The sequence below is a fragment of the Dermatophagoides farinae genome, chromosome 1 (assembly GCF_024713945.1).
Source record: "Dermatophagoides farinae isolate YC_2012a chromosome 1, ASM2471394v1, whole genome shotgun sequence".
Taxonomy (NCBI): Eukaryota; Metazoa; Arthropoda; class Arachnida; order Sarcoptiformes; family Pyroglyphidae; genus Dermatophagoides; species Dermatophagoides farinae.
Genome location: NC_134677.1, coordinates 4137191 through 4160668, shown reverse-complemented (window position 1 = coordinate 4160668; position 23478 = coordinate 4137191). Strand labels below are relative to the sequence as shown.

Here is a 23478-nt window from a genome sequence, read left to right as displayed (position 1 = left end):
GGATACAAAAAAAAAATTATTGCTAGTTTGATTCACGATTACCAGATGGCAGTATTGCGATGTTTTCAACAATTTGCATTTTTTTTCAAGGATAACAAGCTTTTCGTCTTTCATAATCATTTTCTGACATTTGTCGCTGTCGATAATAATAACATTAATAGCTCAACAGGATTTTCCAAAATAAATCAATAAAAATAATTGAAAAAGAATTATGCTATGCAATAAACATTTGGATATTTCAATCATAGAAGAAATGACCATCATTTTATGCATTTTCAGCAAGAATTTCTTTTTGTTTTCAAATATTAGAAAAATAACAACCGCAAGATGAGGATTAAAATTTATAATCTCGATATGATTAGCTCATCGATTGCTATATTTTTATTATTTGTGTCCTTATCATCAATTACGATGGCACAATCAAATGATTTATGGTCAATGATACGAAATTTTGATCGATATATTCCGGTTTTTGGTTCCTGTGATCGAATTGTGTATGCTGGAGTGGCTAATTGTATGAACAATTTTGGTCCATCAAGAATATCGAAAGGAAGCTGTTGGTATGTATTTAATTCGATTGAATAATTATTTTGTGAATTTTTTGTTGTTTTATCGATCGTATACTAGTGCATATCGAAAATATCGTGCCTGTATACAAGGTCTAAAAGATGGCCATAATTTTGCTGTTGCACGTGACCGTTGTCCACCACGTTCATTATCGATGCCAGTCGTATGGGCTGTATCTGATCGTTTAATCGGTTTGCCATTAAGTTCATGTCCAAGTAATTCTTGCCGTAGCAGCAAACCAAAACAAGGATGATATTTTATTCATTTAATTTTATCTTAGAAAATTTTCAAATAACAAATGGATGAAATAAATAAAATTTGTTTTTTGTTTTCGCAGATACCTGACGTTCAATTACCAATGGGTTTTTGTGGATAATTACTAAATGTAATAAAGAGTTGCCTAAAGGCGTTTGAACATAATTTGATTGATGGATGACCATTAAAGTTTATACATTAATGGATGGATGGTTAATAATGAAATGGCCGATTCGGTTGAGTAAGGAGGATACACACAACAATGAAACATTCTTTTTCGTATATTTTACACTTTGCCTCCTATGATTCGATTTCTTTTCATTCATTTATGCAATATGAATTACTTTTCATACGTTTTTCCATGTTCAAATGTTGGTGAATTGAATTAAAACAAAATTGAAAGTTTTCCTATGGACGTGACGTAGACGTATCATGATCAACACTACCACTCTCCATTAATGACCATCATGGTTGCAATGATGATGATTATGATTATACTTGTTTTTTACTTGAAAAACTACGTCGTATATTATATACCATTAAGATATTTTCAATATAAATATACCCCTTTCATATATTCACCATTTCAATTTGATTTCACGTCAACAAAAAAAAATGGCAAAGATTTTGTTGATTTCATTTTTTGTGGTCATAACCACTTTCACATTGGTTTCAGCTCAACTTGGTATACTTACTTGCGATTCATTGATATTGAATGGAATGCGTGATTGTCTAACAAAATTTGCACCATCCAAAGATTCTAATCCATGCTGGTAAATGTACGATCAAAATTTTTTTGATAACTAATTGCATTTTTTTTATATACAGTGCATATAGAAAATATCGAGCTTGTAGCTCGGGTCTACGTAGTGGCTTAAAAGTGGCTGGTAAACAAGCAGGCTGTACGAATTCATTATTAGCTCAAGCACATCTGAATTCTCTTTCTGATCGTCTGACCGGTGTTCCATTGAGTGGTTGTAAAGATGCTAAAAAAGCATGCCGAAAATCATCATCAAAACCTAAAAGAAAACCGTCAACCAAACCTACTTCATCGCAACCATCATTATTGGGTGATACTTCTTCAATTTTATCACCCGGTGGTGGTGGCAATCCACTATCATTTATTCAAGATTCCGTTTCATCGGCTGTAGATTCATCTCGATCATTGCTAAGCGGTGGTTTTGGTGGTAGCTCACCATTATCATCTTCATCATCAAGACGAACAAGGCCATCAATATTTGGTGGCAATAATTCACCATTGGATTCAGTATTCAGAGGCATTGGTGGTGGTGGTGGATCACCACTTGGCGGAGGATTATTCTGATGGATTTAATTCGTGACAGAAATTCAAAATAAAAGCTTTCACCAAAAAAAAAAATTTAATACATGTTTAATTACATTTGAATTATTCACATTTATCATATTCGATTGATTGGTACGAACAAAATAAAGAAATAAATCAAAAAGTTTAACATGTCGAATAATTTTTTGCATAAAAATAAACAATTTTGATATATCAATCGACAATATTTCGTTTGTTTATTGTAATCAGAAAGATTTTCAAAAATAAAAATAAAAAATTGAGTTCATTATAAAATGGTCAAGTATTGCTGATCATTATCAAGCATAATCCACGCGCATCAAACTGTTCAATCAATCATGTCCTTTTTACATCCAATCTCATCGATTACGATTCTCATTTCATTATTGTTCATTGTTTCTATTTCTGGTAATAAAAAGAATGATCTAAAATATATTCCACAACATCAACCATTAACATTTATTGGTCATCATGTACCACAATTACCAACTTGTCCACCGGGTTTGACCTATTCACCGAAACACTATCAATGTTTACCCAAATATGTTGCTGCACACGTACCGACCATCACTGAAATTGAAATTGAACCAATAGTGACGGCTAGCCATTCGAATCCATATTCAGTACCTGCACAAGTACCAGCCATAGCCGAAATTGAGATTGAACCAATAGTGACTGCCAGCCATCCGAATCCATATTCAGAACCTGCAGCTGTAGCCGTACCGATTGCAGCAGCGATATCACCCGAAATACAAACTATAGCTGAGATTGAAATTGAACCATTAGCAGGACATGATAATCCTATGAACAGTTTAGCCGAATTAATCAATCTTGCCTTAATTAAATTCGATCGTATGGAAATGAAATTAGATGTTGCCCTGTCCGGTGTTAATGCATTGAGTCAAGTGATGGTTCATGTTTTACCACAGTTGGCCCAAACATGCAAAGAACAAGATGATAACGTAGCTGCTATTTTTCCATTTTTCGGTGAAATGAATTCAAATTTAGAAACTGCAGCTTCTTTTGCTCCACTACAAACAATATTAGATCAAAAAATGTTCGATGCATTCAATGCAGAAGATTCTGAATTATCATTTTCCAGTAAAATTGATTCACAAAATGATGAACAACAATCGGAACCAATCGACAATCAACAAACAAAGAAACCGATCAATACTGATCAAAAACAACAACAATCGGTTCAAACTTCAATGAATGGGACTAGTACTAATGAGACGAAAAAAAATCTTAAAGAGAAAAAAGTGAGCATAAATCAAAGTGAACAATTACGAAAAGAAGAAAATGAATCCCGGCAACGTCTTATGGAAAAAATTCGACAACAAACCAGCAGCAATATTGAAACTTTTCAATCAATCAACAATGGACAACAATCAAAACAAACATTGAAAAATATGAATAAAAATTAAATTACAATTAAAAATTAAGAAATCAATGAAATAAATCTTTATTGTTGTTTATTAAGTAATTTTTGATTAATTTTTATTAAAATCATTCTTTAAGATAGTCAGATAGTAGATAACATTCAATATGTGTATTATGTATGGTTCTTGATGATGATTGATTAATTGTTTGATTGATTGATTGAATAATTAATAAAAAGCATTAAAATAAAATCGCAGTATGAAATTTTTCTCCATATTTTAAGGAAAAAAATTTGATTACAATTGAAATAGAGAATAGAACAATTATTTACAATATAATAGGAACGACGACGACGACAACAACAACAACAACAACAGCAGTAACAATAATTCAATGAAAAAAAAAACGTAAACACCAAAAAAAAAAATCGTAAACAATAAATAAGAATTAGAATCGATTCAACATATTGTTTTGTATTATATTCTATAGAAAAAAAATGAGTCCGATATACACTTTTTTTATGAATCAAAATCACACAACACTCACACACAAACAAACAAACAAATCCAATGTGAATCATATCTTGTATCATATGAATTTTTTTTTTAAACATTCATCAAAATGATTGACGAGTGTGTTTGTGTAATGTTTTTAAGAAGAAAGAGAAAAAAAAATTCAAGGAATTGTTTCGTTTTTTTTTTGGTGAAGAAATAAAAGAATGTGATGATGCTTATTGCTTGTTGTGTGTGTGTGTGTGTGTTGTATGAATGAATTCTGAATCAAATAGGAAAAAAATCAAAAGCAAAAAAATAGGAAACAAAAATATCGAAGAGATATAAGGGTTTCAGAGAATGATGCAGTTTTTTTTGTGTGTATGTGTGTATATAAATTGAATTTGAAAATGATCTCAAATAATTTTTTTTGTCATCATTTGTTCTGCTTTTTCTCTTTAGTTTTTTTTTTAGTTTTCATTAGTTTCTCAATATATTTAAGAAATATATATTGAGAATAAATGAATGAATGATCAATATAAGATATCGATTTAATTGAATTGCTTCGGTTAGATATAGAAAAAAAAAGATCGAAATCAAAAAAGAAATGAAAAAAAAGATGTGAAACGAAAAATGAAATGTTCTTCATTGTGTCATCTATGCTTTCAATGTTTTTTTTCACGTTATTTTATATTTTCAGTATTTTTATATATTACAATATACACCATCATTTACGCCCACAAAGATTGATTGTCCACAAAATTAAATCTCTAATCAGTAATGAAACTTTTTTTTTCATTGAAATGAAATAAAAACCTAGTCATAGTTAATAGAAGGAAACTCGATTGATGATGATGATGATTGTCCATGTATGAGACTATTTGGTTGTACAAACAACGACCAGAATCATCGTATACAATAAATGGTTTTGAAACAAAAAAAAAAAAAAAGAAATTCAATTCAATTCGAAAGATAAAAATAAAAACTTATCGAAAAGAAAAATGGTTACAGGAACAGAGAAAACAAAAAACAGTGATATTATTTAATTGATTGTCCCAAATTCATCAATTTCTACTACCTAGCTGAAATGATGGAATAATATCATTTGAACACGCCATCCAAGTCTCATAAACAGAAAATACACACACACACACAAAAAAAATGATAGTCTGAATAGTCTAATAGTTTGTTGATTGTAATTTTTTTTTTGTTTCAAATGAACAAAATGTTAAATGATTGTTTCATCGCATCTTATTTTTTTTTGGTAGTGTTTTTTAAATGGGTCATATGTGTGCCAAAAAAAAAAAGAAAAATGAATATTTTCTCTGAATATTGGGAATTTTATGTTTGTTAGTGTGTTTGCAATAACAACTAAAATTTCACACTGAACAAATAATCAAAAAGAAATATTTGAATAATTATTGCTTTGAAAATGAATTAAAAACCTACTGGGAATTCAATCCAACTTTGGAAAGATGTACTGTTTATATATTTTTAGATTTATGTGACATGCATTATGGATTACTGTTTTTGTTTATACATTTTAGGTGACCGAAAATGAATCAATGAATCAAATTTCTTTGAAAACTTTCAACATTTCTCTATTATATAATAATGACATTCAACAAAAAAAAGAATGTGTAACATAATCAACTAATTTCCTTGTGTATGACTCGTTTAAAATATGGTGAAAAAAGGCGATCTTTTGGATGGGAAATGGTCAATAAAAACAACAACAATAATAAAATCAATCAATAACAAATAGACAAACAATAATGATGTGATTAGTATATATTTTCATTCTCTTTATCTACAATTTGAGGAAAAAGGCTTATTTCATTGTTCAATTGATGATGATGATGATGATGATGGTGGTGATGGTGATGTAATAAATTTAAAAAAAAATCCTTTTTTGAGCTGATTATCTTTTTTCTCATATTATTTTTATCGATAAAGAGTGACAAATAAGTGAGAGAGAGAAAAACGCATCAATGTATTTGAATAAGGGTGATATTCATCTGTTGTGTAATGATCAATGAAAATTATACCAGAATATTATGCATGTATCATTCATTCATTTAGTTTTTTGTTTTGTTTTGATGGTATTTATACTAAGTGAAATGCAAGAGAAAAAAAAACAAAATGAAATTACACAAACCCTATATATGATGATGATAATGGATGATTTTTGAAACTAAGGGCGTGTGTCTGTGTGTTGCGTTCAGTTAGAATTTCTCTCAATTTTAAAAATTATATTATGATTATGATTAATTATTTTTCCGTTGATTATGAAAATGATTTTCATTTTAAGGGTTAAAAGATGAATATTAAAAAAAACCGATTGAATCATTAATTTTAATCGTTAATCGGCTTTGTTGTCGATTTTCATCTGGAATTTTTTTTCAACTATCAATTTTTTTTTCTAAAGGCAGCAGATATTTTGTTGATGTTTGTGTAATGTGTGTGTGTGTGTGTGTGAAAAAAAAATTATAATTATTATTATATATTAGATTGTCGGCAATTGATAAAAATATCTACATTTGTTGATAAATTCTGAATGATAATATGATAAGTTATGAAGCAATTTTTTGTGGCCACAGCCAAATGCACAAACGAACACACACTCACACACACACACACACACACACACACACACATTTACACACAAACACATTCACACTAACACTATGAATCTATATATTTGATGATTAGGGTATCAATATCCTGATCCAGGTTGTACATATTGAGCACGAGTCTCATAGAATGTTGCTTGATTATTATTATCCATCGTTCCATAATTGGATGTATTCGTCGTCGTCGTTGTTGTTGTTTGATAGTTATTATTATTTGATTGATCCCAAGCTTGGTTCGGATCATAATTAGGAGCCGTTCCTGTACCAAATGGATTTGTACTGACACCACCACCACCACCAACAGTACCATCATCCCAAGTTGGATATGTCGATGTAGTTGTCGTATCATTCCAACCTGGTTGTTGTCTACCATCTTGATAAATATAATCATAAGCAGGTGGCTGCGTTGCTGGTGGTAATTGTGTTTCTTCTAATTGTAATTGTTCATCTTTTGGCGGTTCAGCCCATGGCTGTAATTCACCGGAAGCATAAATTCCATAGAAAATTACGCCGCCTAAATGTATTACACCGGCCAATATAAATACATCTTGCCATTCGGTTGATGTCTGTAATAAGAATGAAATGAAAATCAAATCATCAAATTCAATTATTAATTCAATAAAATAAACTAACCCTTTCTTTGGTCATTAAATTCACGACAATTGGACATAGCATACCAGCTAATGTACCAAAACCATTGGAAATTCCCATCAAAATGGAAGCATATCTTGGAGCGATATCCAAATGATTGACATTGAATCCTATGACAATTTAATATGAGTTATTTTATTTCATATTTTTCATCATTTGTTTTGTCAAAATAAAAATCACAATAAAAAATGACAAATTGAATCAACTAAATGGAAATAAGTTCGTCTTTTCCATTCTAGAGCTAGGTCAAGGGTCTTTGACAAAAGTAATTGTCGACACATTGACACAAGTCTGAAAAGACAAATGCTTTGGACTATATACGTGAATATTGTTTACCAAATGGTGGCGAACAAAGAAAAAAAAATTGTTGAATTTATTTTGAATCAATTTTTAAGGATTGATATAAAAAATTGTTACTCACCAGAAATGGCAAAACCGGAAAAACCGACAGCCAATGTTAGACATATGATTGCAAATGTAGTGTTATCGGTACTACCGACAAGAATAAGGAAAAACGCTTCCATACCAAAACCACCGCAATTGAATACTTTACGAACGTTTGTCGTCGTTAGCTGTCCAGATCGACGAAGAAAATCAGCAAGATGACCACCGATTGGTACAACAAATGTCATACATAGATGTGGCAATGCACCCAATAATCCAGACTATAAATTGAATCAATCACCATTATCATCATCATCAATGACATTCGAGATTGAATACATACTTTTTCTACGTCAAAATTGAATACTTCTTTAAAGTACATTGGTTGCGAAATCAACAGTAGATAGAATGTCCATGAACGGCAAAAATTGGCGATGATAATTGCATATACGGGCATCGAATGGAATATTTCACCCCAGGGCGTTGAATGAAGCTATAAGTTATTTATTTACATTATTTAGATTTTCATTGTAATTCAAAAAATAAGAGAGAAAAATGTCAACAAATGTATTGGTATTTTGACATTTAAGGGTTTTTCAGTTTTTTTTCACCCCGAAAAAAAACCAAAAGAAATAAACATGAAAAACATTGAGACAAATTAATTATCAATGTAAACAAATATGAACAAACTTACGGTTGGTGGTTTACTTGTGACAGGACCGAGACTATTTTCAATATATGCCAATTCTTCACGAGTAATAGTTGGATGTTTGGACGGTCTTTCAAATGATAACCATAGCCATACTGCATACCAACCAAGGCCTAACATTCCATAGAAATAGAAACAAGTCTCCCAACCTAAAATTTCGGTTAATAGACCGGACATTGGTAAGCCAACAACAGCACCGGCATATGAACCACAAAATGCTAATGTTGCCAGACGTGATCTTTCCATTGGTGGTGCCCAATGTCGCCATATACCATGACAAGCTGGATATGTAACACCTTCTACTAGACCTTGTAATATACGGACAAACATCACATAACCTGGATGCATTTTGGCCGCACAAGGAAGTAACATGTTAAGAAATGCTGACACTGCAATAGCAGTACCAAATACTCTGCAGAATAAATTATAAAAATTAATAATAAATATATTAATCATCGTGAACATTGAATATTCATACCTGTTGGCTGGATATCTAGCGGCAAGAAAACCGCCCGGTATTTGAGTGACAAGATAACCCCAAAAAAATGATGAATCCACAACGCCGATTGTTTCTGGAGTCCAATCAAATTCAGGCTATTAAAATTAGGATTAAATTCAAAATTAGAAATAATGATTTCAATTGGAAACGAAAGAATAAATGAAATAGGTAAAACAAAGTTAATTCCTTTATATTTTCTTGCTTGAATGATCTAATCCTTCTATTATGATCAATAATTCACTTATGTTATTCATAAAAAACAAAAAAAAAGAAAAAAATCAATTTTTCGTGTCTTGTTGTTAATATGTTCAATTTTCTTTGCATTTTGATTTTGAAAAACTACTATTTTTTTTTCTTATTATATTGTTATTGTGTTGTGTTGAATTAAAATTCCAAATGCGTGTTCGTGATGTGCGTGTTCATGAGTGTGAGTGTTTGCTAAAAAGTTTGGTTAGTTGTCGTTGTTGTCGCTTTTGTGTTTTTTTTGTCCAGAAAAAAAAACTGTTACACGACATTATTTTTTTTCCAAGTAATACAATATTAATCAAACGAATCGATAAAAAATGTGATGTAATATCTGTTTGAATGAATAAATTAATGGTAAGAATTTGTTACAAGCTATTAACTTTGTAACAATTTTCCTTTTTTTTAATTGTATTTTTTTTCATTCAATTTTTAACTAGAGTATATTGTATACAACAAATAAATAAGAATTGGTATGGCATAATCAGCATCATCATCATTATTATTATTATTATGGACATGAAAAAAAAAAATTTTTCATCAATTCATTGTCAATAATATATATTTATATGAATGGAAGAGAAATGAAAAAAAAACTGAACATTTTCAGCATGCAAAAGTCACGAACAACCGAAACATTATTTCTCTCATGTATGGTATTTAGTTGGAATATTCTTTGATGAACAAATTTTTTTTTGCTTCTACAAGCTTTGTTTAGGTTTTTACTTTTCCATACTCATTTTTACTTCATTTCGACGATGGCAATGTTGATTTAGTTAGCTAACGGCCAAAAAAAAACGGGCAGTTAGTTTGAAATCTCAAATCAAACTATCCAAATACCAAAATAGAGGTTATTCATTGTAGAATTTAGTTTTTTTTTCTCGACACAATTTTTCTATACTACCAGTTTCAATTTTTTTTATCGAGAAGAGGAGTTCTATGTGCGAACAAATAAAATTTCCAATGGGAATTTCTGCACCATGGTTCACATTAACCAATCGATCGACGATGTGATGTCAATAATGAGCAGAAATTTGGTTTTTTTCCATTTGTTTTTTTTATAACGTTTATAAACTGCTGTGTATATATGTTTTTTCTTTTGCTATCTCTCCATATATTTGATGAAAAAAGTGGATGAAAAAAAAATTTTGTGGATCTTAGTAGATGTTATAATAAAAATCATCTAGCTAATATTCACACACACACACACACATATATAGAATTTTTTCCTAAAAAAAAATAAAGTAAGAGTAAAAAAACAGACAAGAAAAATCGGGAAAAAAATTATATTGGGATGAATCAGGAAATTCCAATGTTTGTAACGAGAAAATAAATTAAGTGCTACTTTGTCTTTTGTCTATCTGCAAAAAAACGGATTGTAGTTTTTTCCTGTTTTCTTTGGATTTTTGTCAGTTATTTTTTGTTTTGTTTTGTTTTTATTAACAGTTAGGACAGGATCAGAAAAATCAGTTTATCATAATTTAATTCTAAATGCCGTATGTGAAATGATCGTGATGTGAACGGCCAAAATGAGACTACAAATATACTAAAAAGTTTGTTTTCTTTCAATAATTTTATAAATTGATGTACGAAATAAATTGTAGATAGTAACAATGTCAATGTAGCTTTTTTAAATTTTTTTTTCAAATACTTACAACGCCAGTTTTATTACTGGTCATATCCACAATAGCAACGCCCATATTACAACGTATACCAAAGCTAATCATGAAACCGATTGAGCTCAATATGGCAATAGTATAACGTTTTGTCATATTTGGAAAAAATGGACAATTTGGTTCCATAAATTTTTCCCATCGTTCTCCACGTCCTTTGAACATTTTATGATTCGGATCATCATCATATGGTGGTTGATTAGAGCCATCACGTTCATTATCTCCTAATTTGCTATTTAATTGATAAAAGAAAAATCAACAACAAAAAAAAATATGGTCCAATGATTGTCGTTATTGTTGTCATTGGTAACCAGAAAAAAAGTCTAAAACTAGATAGTAAACACTTACCTAATGAGATCAGGAGCATCACCACGAGTATGTCGTATATCATCATCGTCGAACATACGTCTATCAAGAAATAAGGATAATAAGATGTAGAAAAGAAAAGAAAAGAAAAAATAATGATACAATCAATAATAAGAATGATGAAAAATTTGTTTATCTTTCCCATTACGGTGAAAATATATTCCACTTTATTATTCATTCGTTGTTTAACATGAATATTCTCAATATTCAATGTTATGTCTGGCTGTTGTGTGTGTGTGTATCATTTGTATATGGTTATATTATACTATGGTTACACTAAGAATTTGATAATCAAATATCAATATCTCATGTTTTTAGTTTTAAAAAATAGTCAATGCATGTAAAGATATTAATGACAAAATTATGATTTGTAATACATCGATTAAGACAGTTGAAACAAAGATTTAAGAAGGTGAAAACCAAAAAAAAAAAAAAAATGAATTCAAAATCAATAAACTATCATTTTTTTTGTATGCAAAAGTGCGTGAGTAGAAAAAAAAATCTCAGAGGCTAGATTTTATTCTTTTTATTTCAAGTTTCATATGTATCAAGACATAACAAGAAAACGAAAAGTCTCACTTTTTTTTCAAAGTGATCTATGTGAACCAAAACTTTTTTTCATAAATGTCGATTCATCTATCGATCGATCGATTTCAATGTCTTTTTTTCATGTAGTAGACTAGAGTAGTTTAGAAAGAGGGGTAAAATTGTATATATGCAGCAAAAAATAAATTTATCCTAACCGAAAGAATAATTCGGGCAATTTTTGCCGCCTGGTGCTCGATTGGATCGATATTAATTGAAACTTTTTTCTTTTTGGTGAGAGAAAAAGGTTAGACTAATACACACACACACACGCACCCAAAGGCATACATGCATTTATAATAAAAAAAAAAATAATAACAGTATCACTCGTTTCATTTTATTCGAAGAACAATTTTCATTTATTTAGAACATTCAAGATTATTGTGATATCACTTTATATTGATAGTATATTCTTAGTAGCAATAATATAGTAAAAAAAATTATTAATAAATTCTATTTTCTCAGTGAATATATCATATTTATCGGTGTTGTTCCATGTGTCTATTTTTTTTTTATTTGCTAATTTTAGCTCGAATAAAATAAACGTTATAGCCGCGCGCAAGTTCTAGCAATTTATTTAGCAAGCAAATGTAATTTTAAAATGGATTTTTTTCTTTCAATTCAACAATTGAACTGAATAATTTTTGATATTTGCTTTGAGCAAATTAACAATAAGAAGAATTTGAAACATAAGGAATGAAATCAACAAACAAACTCAGGTAAATTTGTTGCAACGAAAAAAAATCACTTTTAAATTAAATTATTTGACCGAAAGAATTAATTCAAATTTCAACAAAATAATATGATAATCGAATCTATATTAAGCAAGAAAGTTTTTTTTCGACGCACATCAATAATATCGTGAGTTTCTATTATTTGTGGCTCCCAACTGTGTCCAAAATTCTGAATTCAATTTCAATATGAAGAAAAAAAATTTGTAAATCAAAAAATATTAAATCAGAAATATAGAGCATAGTTCAATCAAATGGAGAAAAAAATTGAAATAAACAAGGTGATGAGCAGAAAATTTAATTTCAAAAGTAAGTAGATAGCAAAAAAAAAGTTATTTTGAGAAAAAGTCATTACTATAATTACTTTTTTTTCAGTGAATGAAATTCTATAGTCAAGAAATTTATCTCATGGAATTCATATTGTCTGCATTATTTCAAATGTATTGAAATTGAAAAAAAAACATTCTCCTGGATTTAATTTCAATCACTAAGAATATTCTTTTCTCCATGCATATAAAAAGTGATTTAAAATCAATTTTATTGACTTTCAATTCGTTCGACATGAGAAAACAGGTCTGTTTTCTCTACAGTGAATTCCAAAAAAAAAAATTTTGTCCATTTTCAATTTCAATCCAATCAAAAATCTGATTCATATATTCAATTATTATTACCAATTCAACATACAAATGCAAATATAATTCCTGAACATAATATAACATGTTTATAAAGAACAAGAGAGAGAGAGAGAGAAAGAAAAAAAAGTAATTTCAAAATGAGAGGATTTAGAGCTCCATTGTGTATTTATATGTTCAAGTGGACGGCTCGAGATTCTTTTTTTCCTTCTTTTGCAATAAGATTTCTACAGAAGAATTGGAAAAAAAGATGAATCTCATTCACATTATGATGACGATGATTGTGTGTGTGTGTCTCATCTGATTGTCATCATCATCAACATTATTTGATAAAAAGAAAATCAAAAAAAAAAATTAGAATTGTTCTGTGCTATTTATATAGAAAAAAGCCAAGCATAAAAGAAATGATTGAATAAAATGGAATGATAGAAAATACAAACGAATAATGTCTACAACTGGATACCACTGGAAGCCACTTGACGAATATATATTGTGATTTGAAAGACACATAATATTTTTTTTTCATTTGTATTTACATTTGTTTAACAACATTACTACTATTTGAAAACAGTTGAAAACAAATGGAAAATAAGTATTTTTCTTCTTAAATACAATCATTAAAAACCTATTTGCTCTGTATTGACTTACAATGAATCACGGCAAATTACGATTAATGGCGACGACTCACCAAAATATTTCTAAAGAAATTCTTTGCTCAGAATCATTCATTCATTTTTTTCGACTATATAATAATAATAATATAAATGATAATCTAATTGACAAACAAACGATCATTTTTTTCAACATTAAATTTTATCCACAAAACGTGCATGTGTTGAAAATTTGGTTTGAATTCACAAAAAAAACACCTACATTATTCAATAATTCATTAAAACAACAATGATAACTATAAAGTTAATTTTTTTTTGTTACTAGCGAGTCAAATATGAAATGAAACTAGCAATTCATTTGCAGTATTATTTTCAATCATCATCACTTTGATGTTTGTAGTAGTATGAGCAGAAAAAAAACACATTGAATTAAATTGAATCATCATTCTTTTCATTTCGAATTGTTTTCGGGCATTTTTTTTCTCTTTAGTTGAAAACAACCTTTTGAATTGACGATATTTGTCTTGAATTCTATGAATCATATGAAATGCTTCATGATACGTATATAATATTATGGCCTCTGTTCAATTTTGTCTTTATATAGCTGTGCTGTTTATCATTAACAAATATACTAAATATAGATATCTCATCTAACAACTCTGAAATTTTTTCCAACAACAACGTAAAGAATTAAAGAAAAAATTGAATACAAGTTCCGTTGCATCAAAATTATGGATTATTATTATTATTATTATTATGAATATGATGATGATTATTATTATTGTTATGGCCCATATATATATAGGGAGAGTAGGAATGTTCCAAAATGTTTTTGTGAGAATGAAAGAACTTTACAGGTAAAATAACTATGGCGATGGAAAGAATAAATTTGTTTCAATTCACTTTAACTATATCCAACATTAAGTAGTACAGGATTTTATGGCTATTTTTTTTAATGAAGATTTGTTGTTGTTTTTTGTCGTTTGGATTATGTTCTTTGGATTTTTTTTCTCTTTTTTTGTTGCTATATGAATTTTGTCGAAAAAGCTCATTTTATAAATTTCTTTATCAAATATTTTTTTTTCCATTTTGATCAATATTAGCTAATAATGATCTCATCATCGTACAAGTAGTGGAAATTCAAGCATAGAAAAAAATTGAAGCGGAAAAAACTTTTACATATGAAAAAATCTATCATGAAACGAGAATATTTTACAGAAAAAAAACATTATTATAAAACAGCCGGATAGTAAAGAGCAAGCCAATCAGAACACACATTTATATGATGTTCTTCAATGTTGTTGTCGATGCTGTTATCGAATATAGCTCGTTATGTAATTGCAGGAATCGAGAATTATTTTCAATAACAACAACTATAACCGAACAATTTTGGTGAAAAAAAACTCTCAATCAAACAAAAAACTACGACGACATGACAATAACCAAAATAACTATCCATAGGCAAGCTTGATATAACTAGCTTTTTTTTTGCTTCGTTTATAAACAAGCAACCAAGCAAACACACAGTGAAAATGTAATCAACTTGCCAGCAGCCTTATGATTTTTATATTTGGTGGTTTTATTTTTCGGGAATTTCTACTTTATAATGCTGGTACTGTTGATGTATTTTGTTGTCATCGTCATTGCCATCGATTGTGGGTTATTATTTTTTTGTTTTGTTTTGAATACATGATGATATATAAAGTTGTTTTCGTCATGATGATGAGAAAAGATATTCTATGATAAAGCCTTAGAATGTATATTTGGGTTTATAGCAATGCCTATTAGGCATTGTTTCTATTGTCATTAGCGGCTATCGTTGTATTGACATTCAGTCCGAATTTTTTTTTCTGCTGATATATACAGAAAAACATTTGCAGCCACATAACAGACAAACAAATACAATTAAACATTTTTTTCAATGTTATCAAAATAAGATGATATATATCACATACAATCATCATTCATCTGAATAATCAAATGAGCAAGCTCACCACTTTTTTAATTCAAAAACAAAAAGTCAAAAAAAAAATTGACTAAAAACTTTTTTAGTTTTTTTTTTTTTTTTGGTACACAGCATTCGTTTCATCTAACAATTTAATTCTCTTCTATCAGTTTCTATTGGTTCCGTTTGAATCGTATACAGATTGATTTTTGTTTGTAATTCGAATTTGGTCCATAGCTTTTCAATTGAATCGGTAAAAAATATAATCACGAATGCGAAAAAAAAAAATCTTATTGCCTTAGGTTACAATAGAGGGGCTATTTGATTGAAAACTTGTGTTTCTTCTTCATTCCATTTTCTCTTTCTCTGTACACCTCTAACAAATGAAATGGGTTTTTTTTCGAATGTTCGATTTTTTTTTGCTGTTGTTGTTGTTGTTGTGGATGTTACAAATCATTCACTAACGCCAATATTTTGGCATTTAACAATAGCAATTCTATATACGGAATCATATGTGATGGAAAAAGTATTTGTCAGTAAATTACTGCCAATGGGCTCAGTTATGTACATACATACTCATCATCATCATCATCAGCATGATTTCAATCTTTTAACATTAAATTAATAGTTTTCTATTTTTTAAATTTTTTTCAGTTTGTCATCCGAATCATTTTGTTGTTTGATTTAACAAAAAAAAAAAAAAAAAAAAAAAAAAAAAAACAAGATGTATGACATCTAAATAATAGAAGAAGATAAGTTGTCATTTTTTTTGTTTGTTTGCTTATCATTATTACCACCATTATTCAATATATCATAACATTTTTATCATTACTTTTCACAATATTATTCATTTTTTTTGTATAGATTTCTTTCACATAAATTTATTCAATAAATTGATTGAAAATACACTGTCATTGATTTTGATTAAAAAAAAAAACATTTTCATGAACCAGAAGTAAGCAGCCATATTTTCACTACTATTCTCATTTCCACTACCATCATATATGATCATCAACATCGTTTTAATCCTTTTGATTCACTAATATTTACATTGAAAAACCATATATTCTAGTTAAAATCAATGTCTTTATTTTTACCACAACCACCGCCATTATGACATTAAAGTTTTTTTGATGTTTTTTTACTGTTATTATTATCATTATATAAAATCATCAGGATTTCTTGTTATCAAATTTAGAGGCGGGTAAAAGCTTTATTTTTGATATTCAGCGAATTATGTACATAATAAATTGAACAGAATTAGAACACGGTATATATTCAAAAGGAATGTAAAAGAAAAGAAAATTCTTTAAGCAGATTTGAGCCTTTTTCTTTCTCAATTTACTTTTTTTTTATTTCTAATTCAAAAGGATTCACTCGTTTTTTCCTCATTCATTTGTAGACAAAAATACGACTTTTGCAGTAATTCGTAGCCAAGAATGGAGATACGATAAATAACAATTAGACGTTACGGAAATTAGAAAAAAATAAGAATTATAAAACTACAATCAATACAAAAATACAAATATGACTTTACACGTCATTTGCTGAATTACAATTATTCTCTCTCTGTGTGTGTGTGTGTGTGTGTTTCTAATGGATGAATAGGTGTATTATGTTTTGATATGAATGAACAACCTGAACAAATCATCATTCATTTTATCATGATAAATTAAGAATATCTCCTAGATATAAACACGCTATTATCTAGGTCAGTGATTCCCAACCGGTGGTTCGCGAACCCCTGGGGGTTCGCAGTGTTTGCAGAGGGGGTTCGCGAAAATAATATTGTAATGGCGGATTTTTTTAAAACGCCGTAAAAATTAAAAGCAAAAAAAAAAAAACAAAACAAAAACTAGTACTGTTGTATTAACCGATGTTTGTAACAGATCACCTTTTGATACATGAGTGTGTATAACGTTATTTATGAAGAGTCGTTTAGACTTGTATTTAAGTCGTGACAATTTATGAAATGAAGGAGTTGATACTTAACAGTTCAGAATCGAGAAAATGACAAATACTACCTATCACGACCTGTTCAGAATCGAAAAAATGACAAGTTTCCAATCTAACACGACCAGTTCAGAATTCAAAATCGAGAAAATGACAAGTTTCCAATCTAACACGGCCAGTTCAGAATCGAGAAAATAACAAGTCCAACCTAACACGACCAGTTCAGAATTCAAAATCGAGAAAATAACAAATCCAACCTAGCACGACGAGTTCAGAATTCAAAATCGAAAAAATGACAAGTTTCCAATCTAACACGGCCAGTTCAGAATTCAAAATCGAGAAAATGACAAGTTTCCAAACTAACACGACCTCTTCGACCTTTTTTATCTCTAAAAATCCGACGATGAATATTCAACAAACAAAAAATGTACGTGGAAAACAAGTAAATGAAATATGATTGAAAATGTGCTTAGCACACAAAAGTCAGCTGCACTGCAGCAAAAGACCACTGCATAAAAATTGTTACTTTGAAATTCCATAACTCAGCCAGTTCGACCCGCAGCACTATCTAGCTGGTCTCAAAATGAAGCCAGAGAAACACCCTTTCGAATAAGCCAAAATCAATTTTTTAACATTTTAATACTTCCTATCCCCCTTAATATTGGAACAAATTTTTTTAATTCGAGGAAAATGACAAAATATTTAATTTTCAATGTCCTTTTGAAAAAGTTGTAATTTAGTTTGAAAACTAAATATACACTGTTAGAGGTCAGATATTATTTTATCTTTTTCCTGCACTTGTAGATTCAGTGTTTAATAATAATAATTTTATTTTAATATGTCCCATAGAACTAGTCGGGTAAATTCAGTGTTTGCAAATGTTCCATGACATAAGTCAAAAACATTAAGTCTTGTAACTACTCGTCATCTTTTATTTCTGAATAGGTTATTTCCTTTTTTTAGAAATTCAGTTATTGTATCAAACAAATCAACAAATCAATTTAATACGTTGAAGCTAGATAACCATCAAACAATAAAATGAAAATAATTCAAATGTGGTCGTGTTAGTTTGGACTTGTTATTTTCTTGATTCTGAACTGGTCGTGTTAGTTTGGACTTGTTATTTTCTTGATTCTGAACTGGTCGTGTTAGTTTGGACTTGTTATTTTCTTGATTCTGAACTGGTCGTGTTAGTTTGGACTTGTTATTTTCTCGATTCTGAACTGGTCGTGTTAGTTTGGAAACTTGTCATTTTCTCGATTTTGAATTTTGAACAGGTCGTGTTAGTTTGGACTTGTTATTTTCTCGATTCTGAACTGGCCGTGTTAGGTTGGATTTGTTATTTTCTCGATTCTGAACTGGTCGTGCTAGGTTGGATTTGTTATTTTCTCGATTCTGAACTGGTCGTGTTAGGTTGGATTTGTTATTTTCTCGATTCTGAACTGGTCGTGTTAGTTTGGAAACTTGTCATTTTCTCGATTTTGAATTCTGAACAGGTCGTGTTAGTTTGGACTTGTTATTTTCTCGATTCTGAACTGGTCGTGTTAGTTTGGAAACTTGTCATTTTCTCGATTTTGAACTGGCCGTGTTAGATTGGAAACTTGTCATTTTCTCGATTTTGAAATCTGAACTGGCCGTGTTAGGTTGGATTTGTTATTTTCTCGATTCTGAACTGGTCGTGTTAGTTTGGAAACTTGTCATTTTCTCGATTTTGAATTCTGAACAGGTCGTGTTAGTTTGGACTTGTTATTTTCTTGATTCTGAACAGGTCGTGTTAGTTTGGACTTGTTATTTTCTTGATTCTGAACTGGTCGTGTTAGTTTGGATTTGTTATTTTCTCGATTCTGAACTGGTCGTGTTAGGTTGGATTTGTTATTTTCTCGATTCTGAACTGGTCGTGTTAGTTTGGAAACTTGTCATTTTCTCGATTTTGAATTCTGAACAGGTCGTGTTAGTTTGGACTTGTTATTTTCTTGATTCTGAACAGGTCGTGTTAGTTTGGACTTGTTATTTTCTCGATTTTGAACTGGCCGTGTTAGATTGGAAACTTGTCATTTTCTCGATTTTGAATTCTGAACTGGCCGTGTTAGGTTGGATTTGTTATTTTCTCGATTCTGAACTGGTCGTGTTAGTTTGGAAACTTGTCATTTTCTCGATTTTGAATTCTGAACAGGTCGTGTTAGTTTGGACTTGTTATTTTCTCGATTCTGAACTGGTCGTGTTAGTTTGGACTTGTCATTTTCTCGATTCTCGATTCCAGTTTTTTCAAAACTGTCAGATTTTGGCACGTTACCTATTTTAAAAAAAATTTTTATGACTTTGTGGCACGGACTTAAAAAAAGATTCGCCATCCCTGACATAGGGGGTTCGTGAAATTTTTTTGGACCTTTCCTGGGGTTCGCGAGGAAAAAAAGGTTGGGAAACACTGATCTAGGTTATCGATTACATGAATATTGCTATACATAGAAAAGATTTTTCTCGCTAACAAACAAACAAATAAAAAAATTTATCATCATCACCATTATTATTATTATTATGAGTCGAATTGCATTTTTTTCCTACTCGTATTTTTCAAATAAACATAAACACACATGGGCTTCAAAGACTTTTTTTGTTGTTGTTGTTGTTGTTGCTGTGTCTGGTATTTGCATTCTTCATATACTTTTGTCTTTAAATGTTGATCCAAAAATAAAATGAATAATACTATGAACGAATATATAATGTTTTTTTTTGACATTATTGATATGAAAAGTTCCAAGCCGAAAGTTCCAATAGAGAATGAGAATTAATTTTTTTTGTACTATAGTACTAATGGTCCAAAGATGAGTGAAAATGAAATGCTCAGGCAAGCATATGATATATAATAATAAATTTAATTACCAATTACTAATCATATCAATGCTATCATCATCATCATTCCATTTGCTGGTTGTCCATCGTTATAATATATGTGTAGCATTCACAAACTAGAATATACACTAATCAAGTAAAGAATATTGAGATCGAATTGAGAGGAAATCATTTTATTAATATCATTACCGTAGTGGAGCAAAAAAAAAATTTATTACATTCCATTTTTCGTTCATATTATTATTATTATTTATAATAATAACGCCTAAAATAATTTTATCAAATATCATCATCATTTGTTTTTATTTTGGCAAAAAAAAAAAAAAAATTTTATACTTTCATTATCTGCTTCACTAATTTTTGCTAGCTGCTGTTTTTGTTATTATTTGTTATTCGATATATAATGATTACTATATGCAAAATGTGAAAAAAAAGGTTTATACAAATAAATGAAACAGATTCCGTTATATAACAGATTCGGATTCAACTACCTAAATCAGATGAATTGAAATGTTGGAAATAAAATGGTATCATCATCATCATCATCATCATCATCATAACAAATATACATGACTGAATTATTCATGAAACTTGATGTTTTCCAATGTTCCAAATGTATGTACTATGCTTTATGTTTTACTAGTCTTCCATTTTGCTATAATATTCTGTTTCTGGAACAAGTTTTGCATACAATGGAACACAAACAAACAAAAAACAACAACTATGAAATAAAGAATCTTTATGCAGCTGGTGTGATACATGTGTGTGTGTGTATGTGGGCGCTTTATGCTAAAATTTGCGTGTATGACTCTTTTGAAAGAACATTGATCGAAAATCGAACCATAAAAAAATAATAATACTGATCAATGTACAACGAGACAACATTTTTTCTTTCTTTCTTCTGATGCACCATATTTTTCATATCGATATCATCATCATCATTATTATCATGATTAAAGAGCATCGTAATGTATTTTTATATACAGGTGTTAAGTATCATTTTGTATGTAGGTAAAATTTTCACGTAAGAGGAGTTCCGGAATTTTTTTTTCCTCAATTCTATACTCAATTTACTTACTCGGCTTTGTCACGGGTACGAAAACGCGATATCGTTTGCCGTGCAACGGCATATGCATTTTCAAAATCGACCTGCATTTTTGTTTTGGTGGTGATGATAATAATGGTTTAATGTTGATGATTATATAATGTCGATTTGTCGGTTTAATATTGATCGAAAAAAATGACACAAAAAACCGGATTTTTTTCTGTTTGAAAAAAATCTCACTACATTATGATGAAAAAAACAAGCATTTTTTCAATTTTTTTTTTGATGAAATACACGATAATGAAGATAATGTCTGATTGATGAAATGTTGATTTGTGTAATTCAAAAATAAATCATTCTGGTCACCAAATAGATATATTTTAATTTGATTTGAATAATCAATGAGAGCATTATGAATAAAAACTTTTTCAAAATGCTCATAAACTTTCGCCATGCAAAAAAAAGACCGATGTGTGCCAATATTATGATTTAAATCCTATGCTGGTTCCAATGGTAATTATTAGGCGAAAAGAAATTCGGTTAATGATGTAAAACTGAAATGACAGAAAAATTGATGAAGTAATAAATAATAATTTTTCATCTGACTTTTGAAAATTCTGGAATCACAAATTAAAATTTAGGGTTAATGATGAACCAAGGTTTAGGTTTGTATGTATGATTTGATTTGAAATTACTGGATTGTGGTTGATGGTTGATTTGATTTGATATTTGAAATTTTTTACTTGATGAAAAAGATTTTTTTTTTTACAGAATCGCTAACAGAGAAGAGAGATTAATCAGATCACAACATTTACATCAACAACGATAAAAAAACGATTTTAATGATAAAAAGGCACTGCTGAAATGATTATAATGATGTTGATTTGTGATTATTCCCTTGGTTTGGCTGAAAGTTTAATATTAATTTTGTGATGAAGAATTTTCAAAAAAAAAAATTTTGTTGTTAATTTATGATGAGATGCGCGGCAGTTATATCAGATGAGCGTGTCAATGATAACTATGATGATGGTAATGATGATTGTAACAAGAAATTCTGTGTCCAATAATGATGATGTTGATGTGTTTGTGTGTGTGTGTGTGTGCTTGGAATTACAATCAGAAATGGATTACAGTTCTATTTTTTTTTGTTGTATTGGAAATCATGAGATTTTTCGGACAATATATTCACGCCCATTCATTTAGAAACAAACACATACACGCACAAAAAAACACAAATTTTGTTGTTTTTTTATCGGTAATCTTAAGGATTCGGAACATATCCTTGACCGAGAATGATGAGGAAAGCCAAAATATCACCGTACACCAGAAAAGTCCTTGGACTTACATTAATATCGGAATTGACTTTTCGTTCACCTTTTTTGTTACTATATACGAGATGAAATTCAAATCAAAATGAAATGAAATGAAACAAAACAAACAAAAAGTTGAACATCTTAAACATATTCACAAAAAAACCGTCTATTGGCTAAAATGAAAGAAGATATTTATATTAGTGAAGCAAAAGACCGATCGACCTAAAAAACATTAAAAAATCAGCCGAAATATACAACAAATAAATACTGATTGACTAACCGACCGACCGATCAACCAAACATTGCGGGATTGAATGTGAATTCTGGAACAAAATCGAATGAGCCATTTCAGTCAGTCGAGAGTTAAATGTCGAAAGAGTGAATTGAACGAGAGAATGAGCTGTTGAGAGCAAAGTGAAACTGAGTCGCGCGCGGGCAACACCATGGCCTTAATGGCGCCCGACAAGTAGAATCTTCATTCGCTCTTTCATTCTATGGCACACTCTTCATTGGACCGAAAATATCCTATCTCTAATACCCGCATGTCTGTATATTGGTTCGGGTTTTTTTTTGGTTTTCGGGTTTGGGTTTTCTGGTTTTTTCCTTCATATTTTTGGAACCAAGTTTGCCAAAGGAAG

General features: G+C 29.7%; 4 protein-coding genes across 5 annotated transcripts; 3 read left to right on the top strand and 1 right to left on the bottom strand.

Annotated features, from left to right (window-relative positions):
• Positions 1-174: 174 nt before the first annotated feature.
• LOC124493033 (uncharacterized) lies at positions 175-984 on the top strand. Of its 2 annotated transcripts, XM_075733954.1 has the most exons (3): positions 175-560; positions 628-782; positions 905-984. In XM_075733954.1, exons 1-3 carry the CDS (start codon positions 328-330, stop codon positions 910-912), a joined length of 396 nt encoding a protein of 131 aa, XP_075590069.1. In that variant the 5' UTR covers positions 175-327; the 3' UTR covers positions 913-984. The 2 variants fall into 2 exon arrangements, with proteins under 2 accessions (XP_075590069.1, XP_046912031.1); XM_047056075.2 differs by having other exon boundaries at positions 178-560; positions 628-905.
• A 294-nt stretch (positions 985-1278) lies between these two features.
• LOC124493032 (uncharacterized) lies at positions 1279-2288 on the top strand. The gene is made up of 2 exons (XM_047056074.2): positions 1279-1595; positions 1651-2288. Exons 1-2 carry the CDS (start codon positions 1438-1440, stop codon positions 2144-2146), a joined length of 654 nt encoding a protein of 217 aa, XP_046912030.1. The 5' UTR covers positions 1279-1437; the 3' UTR covers positions 2147-2288.
• A 156-nt stretch (positions 2289-2444) lies between these two features.
• Positions 2445-23268, bottom strand: LOC124493030 (vesicular glutamate transporter 1-like). Its single transcript, XM_047056072.2, has 9 exons — positions 21561-23268; positions 11158-11217; positions 10792-11041; positions 8873-8988; positions 8380-8806; positions 8029-8178; positions 7723-7966; positions 7284-7411; positions 2445-7216 (listed from the first exon to the last, which is right to left on the bottom strand). The coding sequence occupies exons 1-9, from the start codon at positions 21635-21637 to the stop codon at positions 6734-6736; spliced, it is 1935 nt and encodes a 644-aa protein (XP_046912028.1). The 5' UTR covers positions 21638-23268; the 3' UTR covers positions 2445-6733.
• Positions 2482-3625, top strand: LOC124493031 (uncharacterized). The gene has a single exon (XM_047056073.2). It carries the CDS (start codon positions 2482-2484, stop codon positions 3568-3570), a length of 1089 nt encoding a protein of 362 aa, XP_046912029.1. The 3' UTR covers positions 3571-3625.
• Positions 23269-23478: the final 210 nt, after the last annotated feature.

Excerpts from the sequence above, each read along its gene's own strand:
- LOC124493033 (XM_047056075.2), top strand. The coding sequence starts at position 328 with ATGAGGATTAAAATTTATAATCTCGATATGATTAGCTCATCGATTGCT. Across the intron at positions 561-627 it reads ATATCGAAAGGAAGCTGTTG|TGCATATCGAAAATATCGTG; the intron begins GTATGTATTTAA and ends ATCGTATACTAG.
- LOC124493030 (XM_047056072.2), bottom strand. The coding sequence starts at position 21,637 with ATGCAGGTCGATTTTGAAAATGCATATGCCGTTGCACGGCAAACGATA. Across the intron at positions 11,218-21,560 it reads CGTACCCGTGACAAAGCCGA|ACGTATGTTCGACGATGATG; the intron begins GTAAGTAAATTG and ends ATTTCTTGATAG. Across the intron at positions 7,967-8,028 it reads TCAATTTTGACGTAGAAAAA|TCTGGATTATTGGGTGCATT; the intron begins GTATGTATTCAA and ends TTCAATTTATAG.
- LOC124493031 (XM_047056073.2), top strand. The coding sequence starts at position 2,482 with ATGTCCTTTTTACATCCAATCTCATCGATTACGATTCTCATTTCATTA.
- LOC124493032 (XM_047056074.2), top strand. The coding sequence starts at position 1,438 with ATGGCAAAGATTTTGTTGATTTCATTTTTTGTGGTCATAACCACTTTC. Across the intron at positions 1,596-1,650 it reads AAAGATTCTAATCCATGCTG|TGCATATAGAAAATATCGAG; the intron begins GTAAATGTACGA and ends TTTTATATACAG.